This window comes from Perca flavescens, chromosome 4 (genome assembly GCF_004354835.1).
Source record: "Perca flavescens isolate YP-PL-M2 chromosome 4, PFLA_1.0, whole genome shotgun sequence".
Lineage (NCBI taxonomy): Eukaryota > Metazoa > Chordata > Actinopteri > Perciformes > Percidae > Perca > Perca flavescens.
Genome location: NC_041334.1, coordinates 39,406,966 through 39,424,624, shown reverse-complemented (window position 1 = coordinate 39,424,624; position 17,659 = coordinate 39,406,966). Strand labels below are relative to the sequence as shown.

The following is a 17,659-nucleotide window of genomic DNA, read 5'->3' as shown; positions in this document are numbered from 1 at the left end:
CATGACTATTTACATTGTAGATTCTCACTGAAGGCATCAAAACTATGAATGAACACATATGGAATTATGTACTTAACAAAAAAGTGTGAAATAACTGAAAACATGTCTTATATTTTAGATTCTTCAAAGTAGCCCCCCTTTGCTTTTTTTGATAACTCTGCAAACCCTTGGTGTTCTCTCAATGAGCTTCATGAGGTAGTCACCTGAAATGGTTTTACCTTCACAGGTGTGCTTTGTCAGGGTTCATTAGTGGAATTATTTCCCTTATTAATAAAAAAGCAAAGGGTGGCTACTTTGAAGAATCTAAAATATAAGACATGTTTTCAGTTATTTCACACTTTTTTTAAGTACATAATTCCATATGTGTTCATTCATAGTTTTGATGCCTTCAGTGAGAATCTACAATGTAAATAGTCATGAAAATAAAAAGGAAACGCATTGAATGAGAAGGTGGGTCCAAACCTTTGGCCTGTACTGTACATGGTTATTTTGAAAACCGGAGACATGTTCCTTCGTTTGTGCCCTTCGTTTACACGCAAACGGAGAATTTGCCTCTGAAACTGAGACAAAAGGAGGTTTAGAAAGCCGAGAGAGAGAAAGAGGAAGTGATTCGTTGCTGTTTTCGGGATTCTGATTGGCTAACTAGGTGTTGAGCTTCTCGTTTACACCGCCACCTACAGGTCTGGCGTGCTCTTGGCTGCATTGACAGCATATATATACACGGGTACATACAAACAAACACTTTTCTGAAAACTGACAGCTGTGCACGATGTTATTTTTTAAAACAAAGAGGTTGAAATGTCCATTTATGAAAATAGCCGGGCCAAGTGTAAAGAAACATTATTCACGTAGCCTGACGAGCCAGCCCCACATCCAGATGTTGGGTCTGGGAACTCCCCATTGGTCAGGGCTCAATCTCGAGGGGCGGGATAAACGGTTGTCTTTAGGAATATGCAATAGGATAGCTCTCCAACCAATCAGAGCAACGCTAGCTGATAGATTAAACTTTAAACTGCGAACACCGCTTACTTTTTTAAGAAAACTCCAAGTCTTCCAGAGGACGTCTGTTCAGCAGCAGCAGCAGCAGCCATAAGCCCCGCCCACCCACTCTATACACGATGTGATTGGCCTGACTAGAGTTTGGTTTTTCCAGCTCGCAAGCCAATTGAGACCTGCTAGACGAGCCTGGCTGCAAATTACATTTGCTGCCGCTAGGGGGCGTTTAGATTTCTAGGCTATTATTCAGGTGCATACAATAAATAGTTTTGGAGGGGTTGTAAGTACAATAAAATAAAAATCGATAACTGGAGATTAAAAACATTTAAAAGTACCTATTCAAATAAAGAAGTATTTATTATAGCCCACCAATGCTGGCTTTTTTCAGGCTGCTACCCATGTTGATATTTGATAGTTTGATAGTGGCTGTACTGTGGAGCAGGTGCATTACTGTAGCTTTGGAAGTTCCTTAGGTTTGCACGTTTTTTGGCCTCACAGTGCATACCGTTTTCTTTTTTATTCAACCTAATGGCTCACAATTTCAGTATTAAAAACACTTTTAAAAAAATCATTGTTTAAGGCTGTTTCTTTTAAGATTATAAGTGTCACATGACCAGCAATGTCAACCGTGGCCACCATGCCGAAGGACTCAAATATGTAGTCTTGACTTACACTGCTGGCTGTGACAGGTTGTCCCAGGGACCATGGTGGCACTCTGTCGAGTCTGAACGGGGCTGGTTGGAGTTTTTGGATAATATGGGTTGTTTCCATGGTTGCCAAACTGTCCACTGCTTTGTTTTTCTTCTTCTGGGGACAAAGAGCTTCTGGTCACTGATTTGACTTCTTGGTGATTGAATGACAACACTGAATATGAATGCTGGAGGTGACTGTCTCACTGCTCACTTTGCCACAGTAGCCACTTTGTGAAGGGACCTGCCATCGTTTGGACTCTTAACTCTTGTTATGAACATGTGTTTGGCTGGTAACGTTTCGACAAAATCGTGTGTGTGTATATACATATATATGTATCTGATCTGGTCACACGGCAGATGTGGACCTTGTCTCCCACGGACCAGTAGAGGAGCCTGTCGAGGACAAAGAGAGCCTGCAGACACCTGAGAGCCAGGAGGAAGACGAGGATGAGGAGGATACAGACACCGATGATGGTGCATTTGGTCAAGATGAAGATGTTGATGGTAGTCAGTTTATCATAATAATCGAGAGTTTAATTAATGTATAGCACTGTTCTTTAGCAGGGTTTGATAAAAAGTCTGACATAATACAGCACAATTCAACAGAAATCTAACCGAGAAACATTTAAACAAACACAATAATATAATGCTATTAAATTAAGAGATACAGTAAAATAATATTACAATTAAACCTATGAAATGAGGTTTTGTAAAAGACAAAATATTGACTTTGTTAACCTGATCATGTGGTGATTCCACATATTATTAATAATATAGCTGGAGCCTTTCTTTACTGAAATGTTGATCTTTTTTCAAAGAAAAGTTTAACTAGCTTTTGATCAAGGGAAATATTTTTCTGCCCTCATTTTGAACTTCACACTCAAAATATACTCAAAATATACTGTTTTAGTACAAACCCCAATTCCAATGAAGTTGGGACATTGTGTAAAACGTAAATAAAAACAGAATACAGTGATTTGCAAATCTTTTTCAACCCTATATTCAATTGAATACACTACAAAGACAAGATATTTAATGTTCAAAATTATAAACTTTGTTGTTGTTTTTGCAAATATTCCCTTATTTTGAATTTGATGCCTGCAACATGTTCCAAAAAAGCTGCGACAGGTGGATGTTTACCGCTGTGTTACATCACCTTTTCTTTTAAAGGAACACGCCGACTTATTGGGACTTACTCAGCATATCCCCCAGAGTTAGATAAGTCCATACATACCCTTCTCATCTCCGGGCCTGTCCTAACACTGTCTGACGCACCCACCGCTAGCCTAGCTTAGCACAGATCCTGGAGGTAACAGGCTCCATCTAGCCTAGCTTAGCACAGATCCTGGAGGTTACAGGCTCCATCTAGCCTAGCTTAGCACAGATCCTGGAGGTTACAGGCTCCATCTAGCCTAGCTTAGCACAGATCCTGGAGGTAACAGGCTCCATCTAGCCTAGCTTAGCACAGATCCTGGAGGTAACCGGCTCCATCTAGCCTAGCTTAGCACAGATCCTGGAGGTAACCGGCTCCATCTAGCCTAGCTTAGCACAGATCCTGGAGGTTACAGGCTCCATCTAGCCTAGCTTAGCACAGATCCTGGAGGTAACCGGCTCCATCTAGCCTAGCTTAGCACAGATCCTGGAGGTAACTGACTCCATCTAGCCTAGCTTAGCACAGATCCTGGAGGTAACCGGCTCCATCTAGCCTACTGCTCCCAAGAAGTGACAAAATAACGCCAACATGTTCCTATTTACATGTTGTGATATGTAGAGTCACAATGTGTACAAATAACAAGGTCACATGACACACAGCCATCTTCTAACCATATATATACTGGGGACTATATTCTCAGAAGGCAAAGCACTGCTACTCTCTGCTCCTCACCACGGGGCTTCTCAGGTGCTGCGAGCAAATCCCTCCGCAGAAGTAGCAGTGCTTCGCCTTCTGAGAATATAGTTCCCAGTACGTATATGGTTAGAAGATGGCTGTGTGTCATGTGACCTTGTTATGTTGGACTATTTGCTTTCACCCCATCCTTGCTTGCTCCTTTTTATGCCCAATCATGACCCATTAACCTGTTCACTGTGAATGTTCCAAACCGGTGATTTTTAAGCATACCTCAACTTTCCCAGTCTTTTGTTGCCCCTGTCGCAGCTTTTTTGGAACTTGTCTCAGGCATCAAATTTAAAATGATTGAATTTTTGCAAAAAAAAAACATGAAAGTTTATCAGTTTGAACATTAAAAATCCTATCTTTATTGTGTATTCAATTGAATATAAGTTAAGAAGGATTTGCAAATCATTGTATTCTCTTATTTACGTCTTGCGCAATGTCCCAACTTCATTGGAATTGGGCTTTTTAGTTTAACCAGTAGGATATGACAGTTCAGGATCATGGCTTAAGAAAGGACTTACTTAGAGTCGTGTTACTTTTCTTTACAGTATTTGTTTTGCTCAACTGATTTCATTATCTAGGCATGTTTTCGGGGAGAGAAGAGGTTGAGCCTGTGGTCGATCTAAAAATCCTGCTCATTTTCTGCATAGACAGTGTCAGGGACCCTACTTACATTGTGCATTTATTTATTTATTTTTTTTGTGGACACTTTTGGGGTTTCACTCTTTATTTTGGTCACATCTTGAGTTTCCATGCTGACTGACTCGGAAGTTGTGAGGTTGTGCTCTGATTCAGAAACTAATTCTGGTTTACAATAATGAGATGATTGGAATTTTTCATCGAGTTTAGTTGTTTTTAAACTGTTGGGCTGTTTGATGGTAGGCTGGTCCTACCAACGGAAGTACGTAGGATTGCGGAGCCAAGGCTAGTTTGATGGTAATATGTTGAACGGAAACCGATATTGACGATAAACGATATATTCCACATCCTGTCTGCTGTTACAGTGTTGTGGTATCTGTCCAGAAACACTGTATTATACCTTTTATTCGTCTGAAAATATCTGCCTTGTATGGCTTCGACTTCTGCTCTGCCCTTTTGTTAATGGAGCATCTAGCTGTCTGTGTAGTTATTGTTCTCTCTGTAACTCATTAGTTCTGTAATGCTTTCTATCTGCTTTTATCTGTCTGTCTTTTCTCTGTCATGATTTCTGTCTTTGGCTCTTTCTGTCTCATCCTCTCTGATACAGGGTTGGGTATTGACAGGAACAATGTGTTCCATTTTAAGAAAGATGGTTTTTGATTCTGCTTATCCATTCCAGAAAGTAAAAAAAAAATGACCTTCTGTTCTGCAGTATTCATTACTGGCTATACATGCATCAAAATATGTGTGTATTGTCACAATATAGCAGACCAATTAGTAGGGCTGTGCTCGATTGAAGAAGTTCTTAGTCGACTAACACCCATTGAATTGCATCGACTAATCGATTAGTTGATTTAATCGACAGATCTGTAAATCTGAGTTTCTCCACAAAGAGTCATGTTAAAGCACCACTTTAATTCTTGTGTTTACCAGAGATGTGCTCGTACGTTTCTTGGAAATAAGTCAGTAAGCATGAAAAAAGGATCAAACATGACTAATGGACAAAAGAGATCTAAGTTGACTAAGACCAAAACCACCGATTAGTCCACTAATCCACTAAGAGGGAGCAGCCCTACCAATTAGTACTGGCGAGTCATGAAACAATGAAATATTACAGTAAAATAATTTCATGCAGGAAGGAAGTCCATTTAACATGATGAAGCATTTTCTGTAGTTTTGGGTCATTATGCCTGCAGCTAATAATGGGATCAACAAGTGAACAAGCAATGCATACTTGGTAAGATAGAGTATACTGTTTTTTTTATTTAATGTTTAAGCAAAAATAATCACAAAAAAATTCCAATTGGCAGCCTCAATCTGCTTCAAATATGGATAGGATGTGTTTGCCTCCAACATATATTGTTTACAGTTTAAATACAATTTGATGAGATATGGCATTGATGAGCAGAATCATTAAAATCTGAAATAAATACCCAACTCCACTCCTGCTAGTCATCTTAGTAATGTCAGTGCTCTGTGTTTCTATCAGACAACTGTCATGTTAACAACAGTGGAGGAGACTCGACTAGAATCCAACAGTTGATTGAGTGTCCGCGTGAGTACAAACATTTATTCCTGCTGTATGCTGCTACATACACACACATACACGCACAGACACAGACACACATGCACACACACACACATGCGCACACACACACACACACACACACACACACACTCACTCACTCACTCACTCACTCACTCACTCACATACATACAGTACAGGCCAAAAGTTTGGACACACCTTCTCATTCAATGTGTTTCCTTTTTATTTTCATGACTGTTTACATTGTAGATTCTCACTGAAGGCATCAAAACTATGAATGAACACATATGGAATTATGTACTTAACAAAAAAGTGTGAAATAACTGAAAACATGTCTTATATTTTAGATTCTTCAAAGTAGCCACCCTTTGCCTTTTTTTTGATAACTCAGCAAACCCTTGGTGTTCTCTCAATGAGCTTCATGAGGTAGTCACCTGAAATGGTTTTACCTTCACAGGTGTGCTTTGTCAGGGTTAATTAGTGGAATTATTTCCTTATTAATAAATATACATAATTCCATATGTGTTCATTCATAGTTTTGATGCCTTCAGTGAGAATCTACAATGGAAATAGTCATGAAAATAAAAAGGAAACGCATTGAATGAGAAGGTGTGTCCAAACTGTTGTCCTGTACATACACACAAATACACGCAGAAACACACACACACACACACACACACACACACACACACACATACATACATACATACATACACACACACACATATACATACATACATACATACATACACACACACACACAGACACACATACATACGCACGCATGCGCACACACACACACACACAGACCTATACATACACACATATACATACACAGACACATACATATATACACACACACACACAGACACATACATATATACACACACACACACACAGACATATACATACATACACACACGCACAGAAGCACAGACACCATAAATTGCTGCCAAGAAAAGATCAAAAAACAATCTAATAAAACTCTTGGTAATTAAAATTATAATACGGTAAGTCAAACCCTTTTAACTTTCTCAGTCAATTATAAGATTAATGTACTTATGAGAAAATGTACTTTATTGAGATATTACGTCATTTTTTTTCTTATCTCATTTTGTCTTACCGTGATTATTTTTATTAACGTGCCTAACACGTCTATTTATTTGCTGCTTCTCCAGAGGTGCCTTCTTTGATAGACCATGTTGTGGATCAGTTGCTGCTAAACCGCAAATTAAACCTGATACTCTCTTGGGTACAGAGTGTATGTGACTCAATCTGTACGTATTGGAAGATGCTCAACAGAAAGTTGAAAAAAATCTGTTGATGATAACATCTTGGCTGAACTATTTTTATATCTGACTACCAGCAGGAGGAGACTCCTTAAACCTGCATCATATCTGACTACCAGCAGGGGGAGACTCCTTAAACCTGCATCATATCTGACTACCAGCAAGGGGAGACTCCTTAAACCTGCATTATATCTGACTACCAGCAGGGGGAGACTCCTTAAACCTGCATTATATCTGACTACCAGCAGGGGGAGACTCCTTAAACCTGCATTATATCTGACTACCAACAGGGGGAGACTCCTTAAACCTGCATCATATCTGACTACCAGCAGGGGGAGACTCCTTAAACCTGCATTATATCTGACTACCAGCAGGGGGAGACTCCTTAAACCTGCATTATATCTGACTACCAGCAGGGGGAGACTCATTAAACCTGCATTATATCTGACTACCAGCAGGGAGAGACTCCTTAAACCTGCATTATATCTGACTACCAGCAGGGGGAGACTCATTAAACCTGCATTATATCTGACTACCAGCAGGGGGAGACTCCTTAAACCTGCATTATATCTGACTACCAGCAGGGGGAGACTCCTTAAACCTGCATCATATCTGACTACCAGCAGGGGGAGACTCCTTAAACCTGCATTATATCGGACTACCAGCAGGGGGAGACTCGTTAAACCTGCATTATCTCTGAATTCCTGCAGGGGGAGACTCCTTAAATATGCATTATATCTGACTACCAGCAGGGGGAGACTCCTTAAACCTGCATTATATCTGAATTCCTGCAGGGGGAGACTCCTTAAATATGCATTATATCTGACTACCAGCAGGGGGAGACTCCTTAAACATGCATTATATCTGACTACTAGCAGGGGGAGACTCCTTAAACCTGCATTATATCGGACTACCAGCAGGGGGAGACTCCTTAAACCTGCATTATCTCTGAATTCCTGCAGGGGGAGACTCCTTAAACCTGCATTATATCTGACTACCAGCAGGGGGAGACTCCTTAAACATGCATTATATCTGACTACCAGCAGGGGGAGACTCCTTAAACCTGCATTATATCTGACTACCAGCAGGGGGAGACTCCTTAAATCTGCATTATATCTGACTACTAGCAGGGGGAGACTCCTTAAACCTGCATTATATCTGACTACCAGCAGGGGGAGACTCCTTAAACCTGCATTATATCTGACTACCAGCAGGGGGAGACTCCTTAAATCTGCATTATATCTGACTACTAGCAGGGGGAGACTCCTTAAACCTGCATTATATCTGACTACCAGCAGGGGGAGACTCATTAAACCTGCATTATATCTGACTACCAGCAGGGAGAGACTCCTTAAACCTGCATTATATCTGACTACCAGCAGGGGGAGACTCATTAAACCTGCATTATATCTGACTACCAGCAGGGGGAGACTCCTTAAACCTGCATTATATCTGACTACCAGCAGGGGGAGACTCCTTAAACCTGCATCATATCTGACTACCAGCAGGGGGAGACTCCTTAAACCTGCATTATATCGGACTACCAGCAGGGGGAGACTCGTTAAACCTGCATTATCTCTGAATTCCTGCAGGGGGAGACTCCTTAAATATGCATTATATCTGACTACCAGCAGGGGAGACTCCTTAAACCTGCATTATATCTGAATTCCTGCAGGGGGAGACTCCTTAAATATGCATTATATCTGACTACCAGCAGGGGGAGACTCCTTAAACATGCATTATATCTGACTACTAGCAGGGGGAGACTCCTTAAACCTGCATTATATCGGACTACCAGCAGGGGGAGACTCCTTAAACCTGCATTATCTCTGAATTCCTGCAGGGGGAGACTCCTTAAACCTGCATTATATCTGACTACCAACAGGGGGAGACTCCTTAAACATGCATTATATCTGACTACCAGCAGGGGGAGACTCCTTAAACCTGCATTATATCTGACTACCAGCAGGGGGAGACTCCTTAAATCTGCATTATATCTGACTACTAGCAGGGGGAGACTCCTTAAACCTGCATTATATCTGACTACCAGCAGGGGGAGACTCCTTAAACCTGCATTATATCTGACTACCAGCAGGGGGAGACTCCTTAAATCTGCATTATATCTGACTACTAGCAGGGGGAGACTCCTTAAACCTGCATTATATCTGACTACCAGCAGGGGGAGACTCCTTAAACCTGCATTATATCTGACTACCAGCAGGGGAGACTCCTTAAACCTGCATCATATCTGACTACCAGCAGGGGGAGACTCCTTAAACCTGCATTATATCGGACTACCAGCAGGGGGAGACTCCTTAAACCTGCATTATCTCTGAATTCCTGCAGGGGGAGACTCCTTAAATATGCATTATATCTGACTACCAGCAGGGGGAGACTCCTTAAACATGCATTATATCTGACTACTAGCAGGGGGAGACTCCTTAAACCTGCATTATATCTGACTACCAGCAGGGGGAGACTCCTTAAACATGCATTATATCTGACTACCAGCAGGGGGAGACTCCTTAAACCTGCATTATATCTGACTACCAGCAGGGGGAGACTCCTTAAATCTGCATTATATCTGACTACTAGCAGGGGGAGACTCCTTAAACCTGCATTATATCTGACTACCAGCAGGGGGAGACTCCTTAAACCTGCATTATATCTGACTACCAGCAGGGGGAGACTCCTTAAATCTGCATTATATCTGACTACTAGCAGGGGGAGACTCCTTAAACCTGCATTATATCTGACTACCAGCAGGGGGAGACTCCTTAAACCTGCATTATATCTGACTACCAGCAGGAGGAGACTCCTTAAACCCGCATTATATCTGAATTCCAGCAGGGGGAGACTCCTTAAATATGCATTATATCTGACTACCAGCAGGAGGAGACTCCTTAAACCTGCATTATATCTGGATTCCTGCAGGGGGAGACTCCTTAAATATGCATTATATCTGACTACCAGCAGGGGGAGACTCCTTAAACCTGCATTATATCTGACTACCAGCAGGGGGAGACTCCTTAAACCTGCATTATATCTGAATTCCAGCAGGGGGAGACTCCTTAAACATGCATTATATCTGACTACCATTAGGGGGAGACTCCTTAAACCTGCACTATGTCTGAATTCCAGCTTGAGACACCTTAAACCTGCATTATATCTGACTACCAGCAGGGGGAGACTCCTTAAACCTGCATTATATCTGACTACCAGCAGGGGGAGACTCCTTAAATATGCATTATATCTGACTACCAGCAGGGAGAGACTCCTTAAACCTGCATTATATCTGACTACCAGCAGGGGGAGACTCCTTAAACCTGCATTATATCTGACTACCAGCAGGGGGAGACTCCTTAAACCTGCATTATATCTGACTACCAGCAGGAGGAGACTCCTTAAACCCGCATTATATCTGAATTCCAGCAGGGGGAGACTCCTTAAATATGCATTATATCTGACTACCAGCAGGAGGAGACTCCTTAAACCTGCATTATATCTGGATTCCTGCAGGGGGAGACTCCTTAAATATGCATTATATCTGACTACCAGCAGGGGGAGACTCCTTAAACCTGCATTATATCTGAATTCCAGCAGGGGGAGACTCCTTAAACATGCATTATATCTGACTACCATTAGGGGGAGACTCCTTAAACCTGCACTATGTCTGGATTCCAGCTTGAGACTCCTTAAACCTGCATTATATCTGGATTCCTGCAGGGGGAGACTCCTTAAACCTGCATTATATCTGAATTCCAGCAGGGGGAGACACCTTAAACCTGCATTATACCTGAATTCCAGCAGGGGGAGACTCCTTAAACCTGCACTATATCTGAATTCCAGCAGGGGGAGACTCCTTAAACCTGCACTATATCTGACTACCAGCAGGGGGAGACTCCTTAAACCTGCATTATATCTGAATTCCTGCAGTTGGAGACACCTTAAACCTGCATTATATCTGACTACCAGCAGGGGGAGACTCCTTAAACTTGCATTATACCTGAATTCCAGCAGGGGGAGACTCCTTAAACCTGCATTATATCTGAATTCCAGCAGGGGGAGACTCCTTAAACCTGCATTATACCTGAATTCCTGCAGTTGGAGACACCTTAAACCTGCATTATATCTGACTACCAGCAGGGGGAGACTCCTTAAACTTGCATTATACCTGAATTCCAGCAGTTGGAGACACCTTAAACCTGCATTATATCTGACTACCAGCAGGGGGAGACTCCTTAAACCTGCATTATATCTGACTACCAGCAGGGGGAGACTCCTTAAACTTGCATTATACCTGAATTCCAGCAGGGAGAGACTCCTTAAACCTGCATTATACCTGAATTCCAGCAGGGGGAGACTCCTTAAACCTGCATTATATCTGACTACCAGCAGGGGGAGACTCCTTAAACCTGCATTATATCTGACTACCAGCAGGGGGAGACTCCTTAAACCTGCATTATATCTGACTACTAGCAGGGGGAGACTCCTTAAACCTGCATTATATCTGAATTCCAGCAGGGGGAGACTCCTTAAACCTGCATTATATCTGAATTCCAGCAGGGGGAGACACGTGCAGTTGTAAAAGGAGGTTGGTTTCCTAAGAAGTCTATGAGAAAGTGACCCACTTCTCACTTGATTTATTACCTCAGTAAACCTCTTCATAATGAGTTTATGGTCTCAGTTGCTAGTTTTAAGTCTTCTGCAAAACAGAATGATTTTCATTTTGTGAATTATGGTCTCGTTGTTTTTAATATCGTCGATAAAGCAGGGGGTGTTTAGGGCGTGGCTATGATGTGATTGCCAGTGAAAGCGTGTAACGTAACGTAGAGTGTAAGGGCTCCTCCCTCTCGTTTAAAATAATCACATCCCCAACCAGGATGGCTGCGTCCGTAACGGAAAACTCAACGACCCATAGCAGATCTCCACAAACCTACGGGTGACGTCACACATGCGCCATCCATTAATATTTTACAGTCTATGACTTGAACAATGTCCCATTATTCAGAATAATTAACAGTTTGCATTGGAAACTATCTAAAAGTTATTGCAGTTAGTGGTTCATTGTGAGTAACCAGGAGAAACATCGCTGTGTATGCCACAGGCATTTTTTGTGTGCGATTTGAGTGTGCTCACCCTTTAAACAAACAGACTTGTGGAATGTGTATGTACTTAAAATGACATTTCTTTTTGTGAATATTGTGTCCCACTGCTGGGGGTGAACGGTCTTGCCAGAGCTTATTGAACTTCTTGTCTGGTAGTAACAGGCTTTACTGGTGCTTTGGTAGTTTTAGTGGTATGTTGTGGTTCTTATGGGTTCCACCGGCTGGCTGGTTGGTTCTCAGCTCCTCATTTTCTTCTTCTTTAGCAGATTTTCACATATTTTTGTTTCTGCATGCTTCCTTTATTTTTTGGGGGGCATTTTTAGGTCTTTTATTGACAGGACAGTTGAAAAAAATGAAAGGGGAGAGAGAGGGGGAATGACATGCAGCAAAGGGCCGCAGGTCGGCTTCAAACCCAGTCAAAAGCAGTTAGGTTATGTTACTTTATTGGTACCCATAGGTAAACTAGTTTTACAGTCTAAGAGGCAGGACATCCTTTAAACTTTGTAGAACACAACATAACATACAACACACAAAACATAAAAACATATAAAAACAAGTAGTAAAACATGGAAAAAAGAGGAACAGAAAACGGTACATGACCAAAGTGCTTGTGCGTTTTGTGCAAATAATAAACCTCTATAGTAAACCTCTATACATGGGCACACGCTCTACCAACTGAGCTAACCGGGTGCCCACATGCTGCCTTTTGGAGCTTTTCACTGGATCAGTATACCAACCTCCTGGTTTCTCTTTTCTTGTGTTTCTGTTGTCGTCCTCTTTTGGTTCTTTCTGGTCGCCTTGTTTGGAGAGAATTAGTTCAGCAGCTTTTCTCATAAACAAGTTAAATACCTGAAGCAGTTAAAGTATTTTTGTCTGTGGAAACTTTCCTTGACTGCCTACATTTCTGATACCAGCCAAACATCAGCCGTCATTTTCTTTGTTTGTTGGCTGCAGTGACGTATGCCACTGACAGCTGATGGAAAACATTACTGTCAGTCCCACTTGCTGCCGTTGTAGCTGGTTGCAGTAGACATTAGAGAAGTCTTACATCTGCCTCCGTTGGTGTTATACATTTTAGAAGTAGATATTATTATTATTATTATTATTATTATTATTATTAAGGGTCACACTTTCGAAATTAATGTGCTCATATGATGCTCATTTTCAGGTTCATAATTGTATTTAGAGGTTCTATCAGAATAGGTTTACATGGTTTAATTATCAAAAAACACCATATTTCTGTTGCAATACACATTGCTGCACCTCTTATTTTCACCCTGTGTGTTGAGCTCTCTGTTTTAGCTTCTGTTACATCTTTCTTGGGAGTTGCACATGCGCAGTAGCTCGTTAAGGACTACCAGCTAGCTACTAGCGCTGTTAGCGGTGAGCCACCTCATTGTCAATGGCAAAATTGACAATGAGGTGCTACAACATACACAAGTTAACTCGAATATACAAAATAAATTGTATAGAACTACAGTACTTCCATGTCCCTCGTCTGCAGGTATTCCACGCTAAGTTGGAAGTGTGCCCTCGTTTAGAAGTAACTTAGCTACAGCCAATCAGAAGAGAGCACGGCAACTGGAGAACTTGAACCCCCTCTCTCTCTCACTGAAGTCGCCGGTGTGGAAGTATTTTGGATTTCCAGTGAGTGACAACGTTCGATAGCAGTGACCGCACCGTTTGGCTTAGTTATCAATGCCGTTAGCATCGTGGCTAACACTTTTGTTACTTTATTTTTTGACAAATGGTTTCGGCAGTGCTTTCTAACATGATGTCATTGTGCTAACCGAGCAGCATTTGCCTTTACAACAGAGCTGCTTCACTACACTTGTTAGATAATGTTTCGTTTCAGAGTTCTCTGTTGATTTGTTGTTTGTCGCTGTGTGCTCGTGGTGGAAAATGATATAAACAGAGAGTAACGTGTTGAAAATGCAATGCGCCATGACTTAAAGCCCCTTCAAGGCCAGGCTGATGTTGGAAGTCCCTCTAGTGGACAGAACGTGTAACAACAACCACATGATTATAGTAAATGGACTGTTTTTATATAGCGCTTTTCTAGTCTTAATGACTACTGAAAGTGCTTTAACATGGTACAGGAACCATTCACCATTCAGACATATTCATACACTGTGGCCGAGGCTGCCGTACACATTCACACACATTTACAACTCAGTGTCTTGCCCAAGGACACTTCAACATGGGACTGCAGGGCCAGGGATCGAACCGCCAACCTTCCGATTGGCAGGCGACCGCTCTACCACTGAGCATTTGAGCATTAAATCTTCGAACATAATTCGAATAATGGCATAGCAACCTATAAATGTAAAAATCGAGAATCGAATCGAGTATTTGGAGAATCGTGACACCCCTAATTATTATAGACCAATCCGCTGGCCGAGATGTGCTTTGTGCTCTCTAATGACGATTACTGCGGTGACACAGTTTCACTGACACCGAAAACAGTGAAACAAAGCAGAATTCTCTAATTTGCGACTAGAACACATAACTTGTGCGCAGAGCATATGGCTGTAGATGGATCAGGAGGATGAGTCAATCAAATTGAGTTGAGGTCTGCGGTTTTGTAAGTTTTTGTGGTAGCAGCTGATAACGGCAGAGCCAAGTATGTGTCATTTGTACAGATGAAAAGTCATCTAATAATAATAATTTATACTTTTATTAAACCCGCAAGGGGAAATTACAATTTTTCACTCTGTTGGTGCTGTAGGTCTGAATTACACACACAGAGCTCAGTACCTCTACATGCACTAATGGAGAGATGTCAGAGTGAGGGAGCTGCCCTTGGAAAGGCGCCCCGAGCAGTTGGGGGTTTGGTGCCTTGCTCAAGAGCAGTGCCCAGGAGGTGAACTGGTCCGTATGGGGACTTGAACCAACTCCCTACTGACTGAGCTACTGCCACCCCTCTAGGCATCTGATTTAACTTGGCTAAATGTTGTTGAAAAGTTATAAAGCAAGAGATTTACATTACATATGTGGCTTTTTTTTTTCTTTTTCAATGACATTTCCATAACTTTATTTCAACATGTAGTAGGTTTTATTATCCTGGACTTATTTTTACATACAGTACATCAGTGTTACATCACAGAGGTGTACAAGTGAGATGCCACCGAGGTGATGATGGCTTGTTAATTTCCATCTACATTTGACATGTTTTAGTCATTAATCTGATGCCCCTGTCTAGAGAAAATACACAGCTGTCATGTCCTAGGTTACAACATAACTGTACCACAAACTAATGTATTCTGTGTTAAGTGGTAACCACAGCTAATTTACTTTTTCATGTAATACCTTTTTAACGTGATTAACAAGAAAACCAAATTCAACACAAAACTATCTCATCTTACCTGTCACAGATTCTTTTGATTTGAAATGTCTTAAACAATGAGCACAACCTCACTTTTTTTGAGCAACTTCAGGAGCTAAAGTGCAACTTAAGTTCAGTGTAGGGCTGGGCAATATATCGATATTATATTGATATCGTGATATGAGACTAGATATCGTCTTAGATTTTGGAAATCCTCATATCGTGATATGACATAAGTGTCTTTTCCTGGTTTTAAAGTTTGCATTACAGTAAAGTGATGTACTTTTCTGAACTTATCAGACTGTTGTAACTGTTCTATTATTTGCCTTTTCCCCACTTAGACATTATGTCCACATTGCTGATGATTATTTTTCTAAAATCTAACTGTGATGATATTTTGTTAAAGCCCCAATTGTCAACCGTAGAATATCTCCGCAATATCGATATCGAGATATTCGGTCAAGAATATCGTGATATCTGATTTTCTTCATATTGCCCAGCCCTAGTTCAGTGAGGTCCAACACTTAACATCTGTACTAACCAGCCACTAATCCAGCTGAAGACTCACCCTGTGTCAGTGTAAATGGCTGCATGATTGCTGGTTGTTATATTTACCGTGTGTTAATTTGGCCTATTGGACATTTGGCAGAGTTTGGGCCAGATTTGAATTGATTAAAGTTCAAATTCTCTGTTTTTTTTTTTAAACTAATTTAAGCTGGTTTTATTCACCGATTCTCCTGGTTTTCTCTTTTTTTTCTCCCTGCAGCGGTGAAACAGCTGAAGGAGACCGTAAGTTCTTCAATCCACAAACTGGCCAACTTTGATGGTAAGAGCTCCACTAAGCTTCAGGTATAACCTACTTATCAATCATTTCTTTCTGTTGTCAGAATCCTGGAGCAGTTGGGTCTGTGAACTAACACTAGTAATCCGAGAGAAGGGCCGGTAGCTCACCTAGTTTAGCATGCCTGTGTACTAAGTCTCAGTCCTTACTGCAGCCGCCCAAGTTCCAGTCCAAATGTGCAGGTCATTCCCCCTCTCTCTGCCCTTTCCTGTCTTCAGCTGTCCTATCCAATAAAAGCCAAAAATGGCCAAAAATAATCTAGAAAAGAAATCAGAGAAAAAACAATCTGAATCTGATGAGAACCACGTAAACTCAGTTTCTACATAAACGGTGAATGGGTGACTTTGTGATGATAGAATATAGTTCTAAGTAGGGGTGTAAGAAAAAATCAATACACTTTTGCGATATTTTATTTTGCAATACTGTATCGATATTTTTTTTTTTTTGTTCAAAAATATTCATGTAAGACAGTGTTTCACCTTTGTTGTGTTTAAAGCCCCTACCGCTAGATGGCTATGCTGAGACACCTAGCGGTGCCTAACAGGGCCTAACGGGGCCTAGCAGTGCCTAACAGTGCCTAACAGTACCTAACCGTGCCTAACAGGGCCTAACAGTACCTAACAGGGCCTAGCAGTACCTAACAGTACGTAACAGGGCCTTGCAGTGCCTAACAGTGCCTAACAGTACATAACCGTACCTAACCGTGCCTAACAGGGCCTAACAGTACGTAACAGGGCCTAACAGGGCCTAACAGTGCCTAACAGTACCTAACAGTACCTAACCGTGCCTAACAGGGCCTAGCAGTACCTAACAGGGCCTAGCAGTACCTAACAGTACGTAACAGTGCCTAGCAGTGCCTAACAGGGCCTAGCAATGCCTAACCGTATCTAACAGGGCCTAGCAATGCCTAACCGTATCTAACAGGGCCTAGCAATGCCTAACCGTATCTAACAGGGCCTAACAGGGCTTAGCAGTGCCTAACCGTATCTAGCAGTGCCTAACAGTACGTAACAGTGCCTAGCAGTGCCTAACAGGGCCTAGCAGGGCCTAGCAATGCCTAACCGTATCTAACAGGGCCTAGCCTAATGCCTAACAGGGCCTAGCATGCCTAACAGTATCTAACAGGGCCTAGCAGTGCCTAACCGTATCTAACAGGGCCTAGCAGTGCCTAACAGTATCTAACAGGGCCTAACAGGGCCTAGCAGTGCCTAACCGTATCTAACAGGGCCTAGCAGTGCCTAACCGTATCTAACAGGGCCTAGCAGTGCCTAACAGTATCTAACAGGGCCTAACAGGGCTTAGCAGTGCCTAACCGTATCTAACAGGGCC

The 17,659-nt window shown here is 41.8% G+C and overlaps 1 protein-coding gene across 8 annotated transcripts in view; it reads left to right on the top strand.

Moving 5' to 3' along the window:
• The window catches only part of slmapa (sarcolemma associated protein a), a 111,725-nt gene that overhangs the window by 63,007 nt on the left and 31,059 nt on the right, over nucleotides 1-17,659 (top strand). For 3 of the 8 annotated variants that reach the window (XM_028576476.1, XM_028576475.1, XM_028576477.1), the window contains 3 exons: nucleotides 2,046-2,192; nucleotides 5,711-5,776; nucleotides 16,256-16,315. In XM_028576476.1, the coding sequence (XP_028432277.1) occupies nucleotides 2,046-2,192; nucleotides 5,711-5,776; nucleotides 16,256-16,315 (273 nt within the window). The remainder of the gene's footprint in view (nucleotides 1-2,045; nucleotides 2,193-5,710; nucleotides 5,777-16,255; nucleotides 16,316-17,659) is intronic. The other 5 variants (XM_028576482.1, XM_028576481.1, XM_028576483.1 and 2 more) reach the window with 3 other exon arrangements.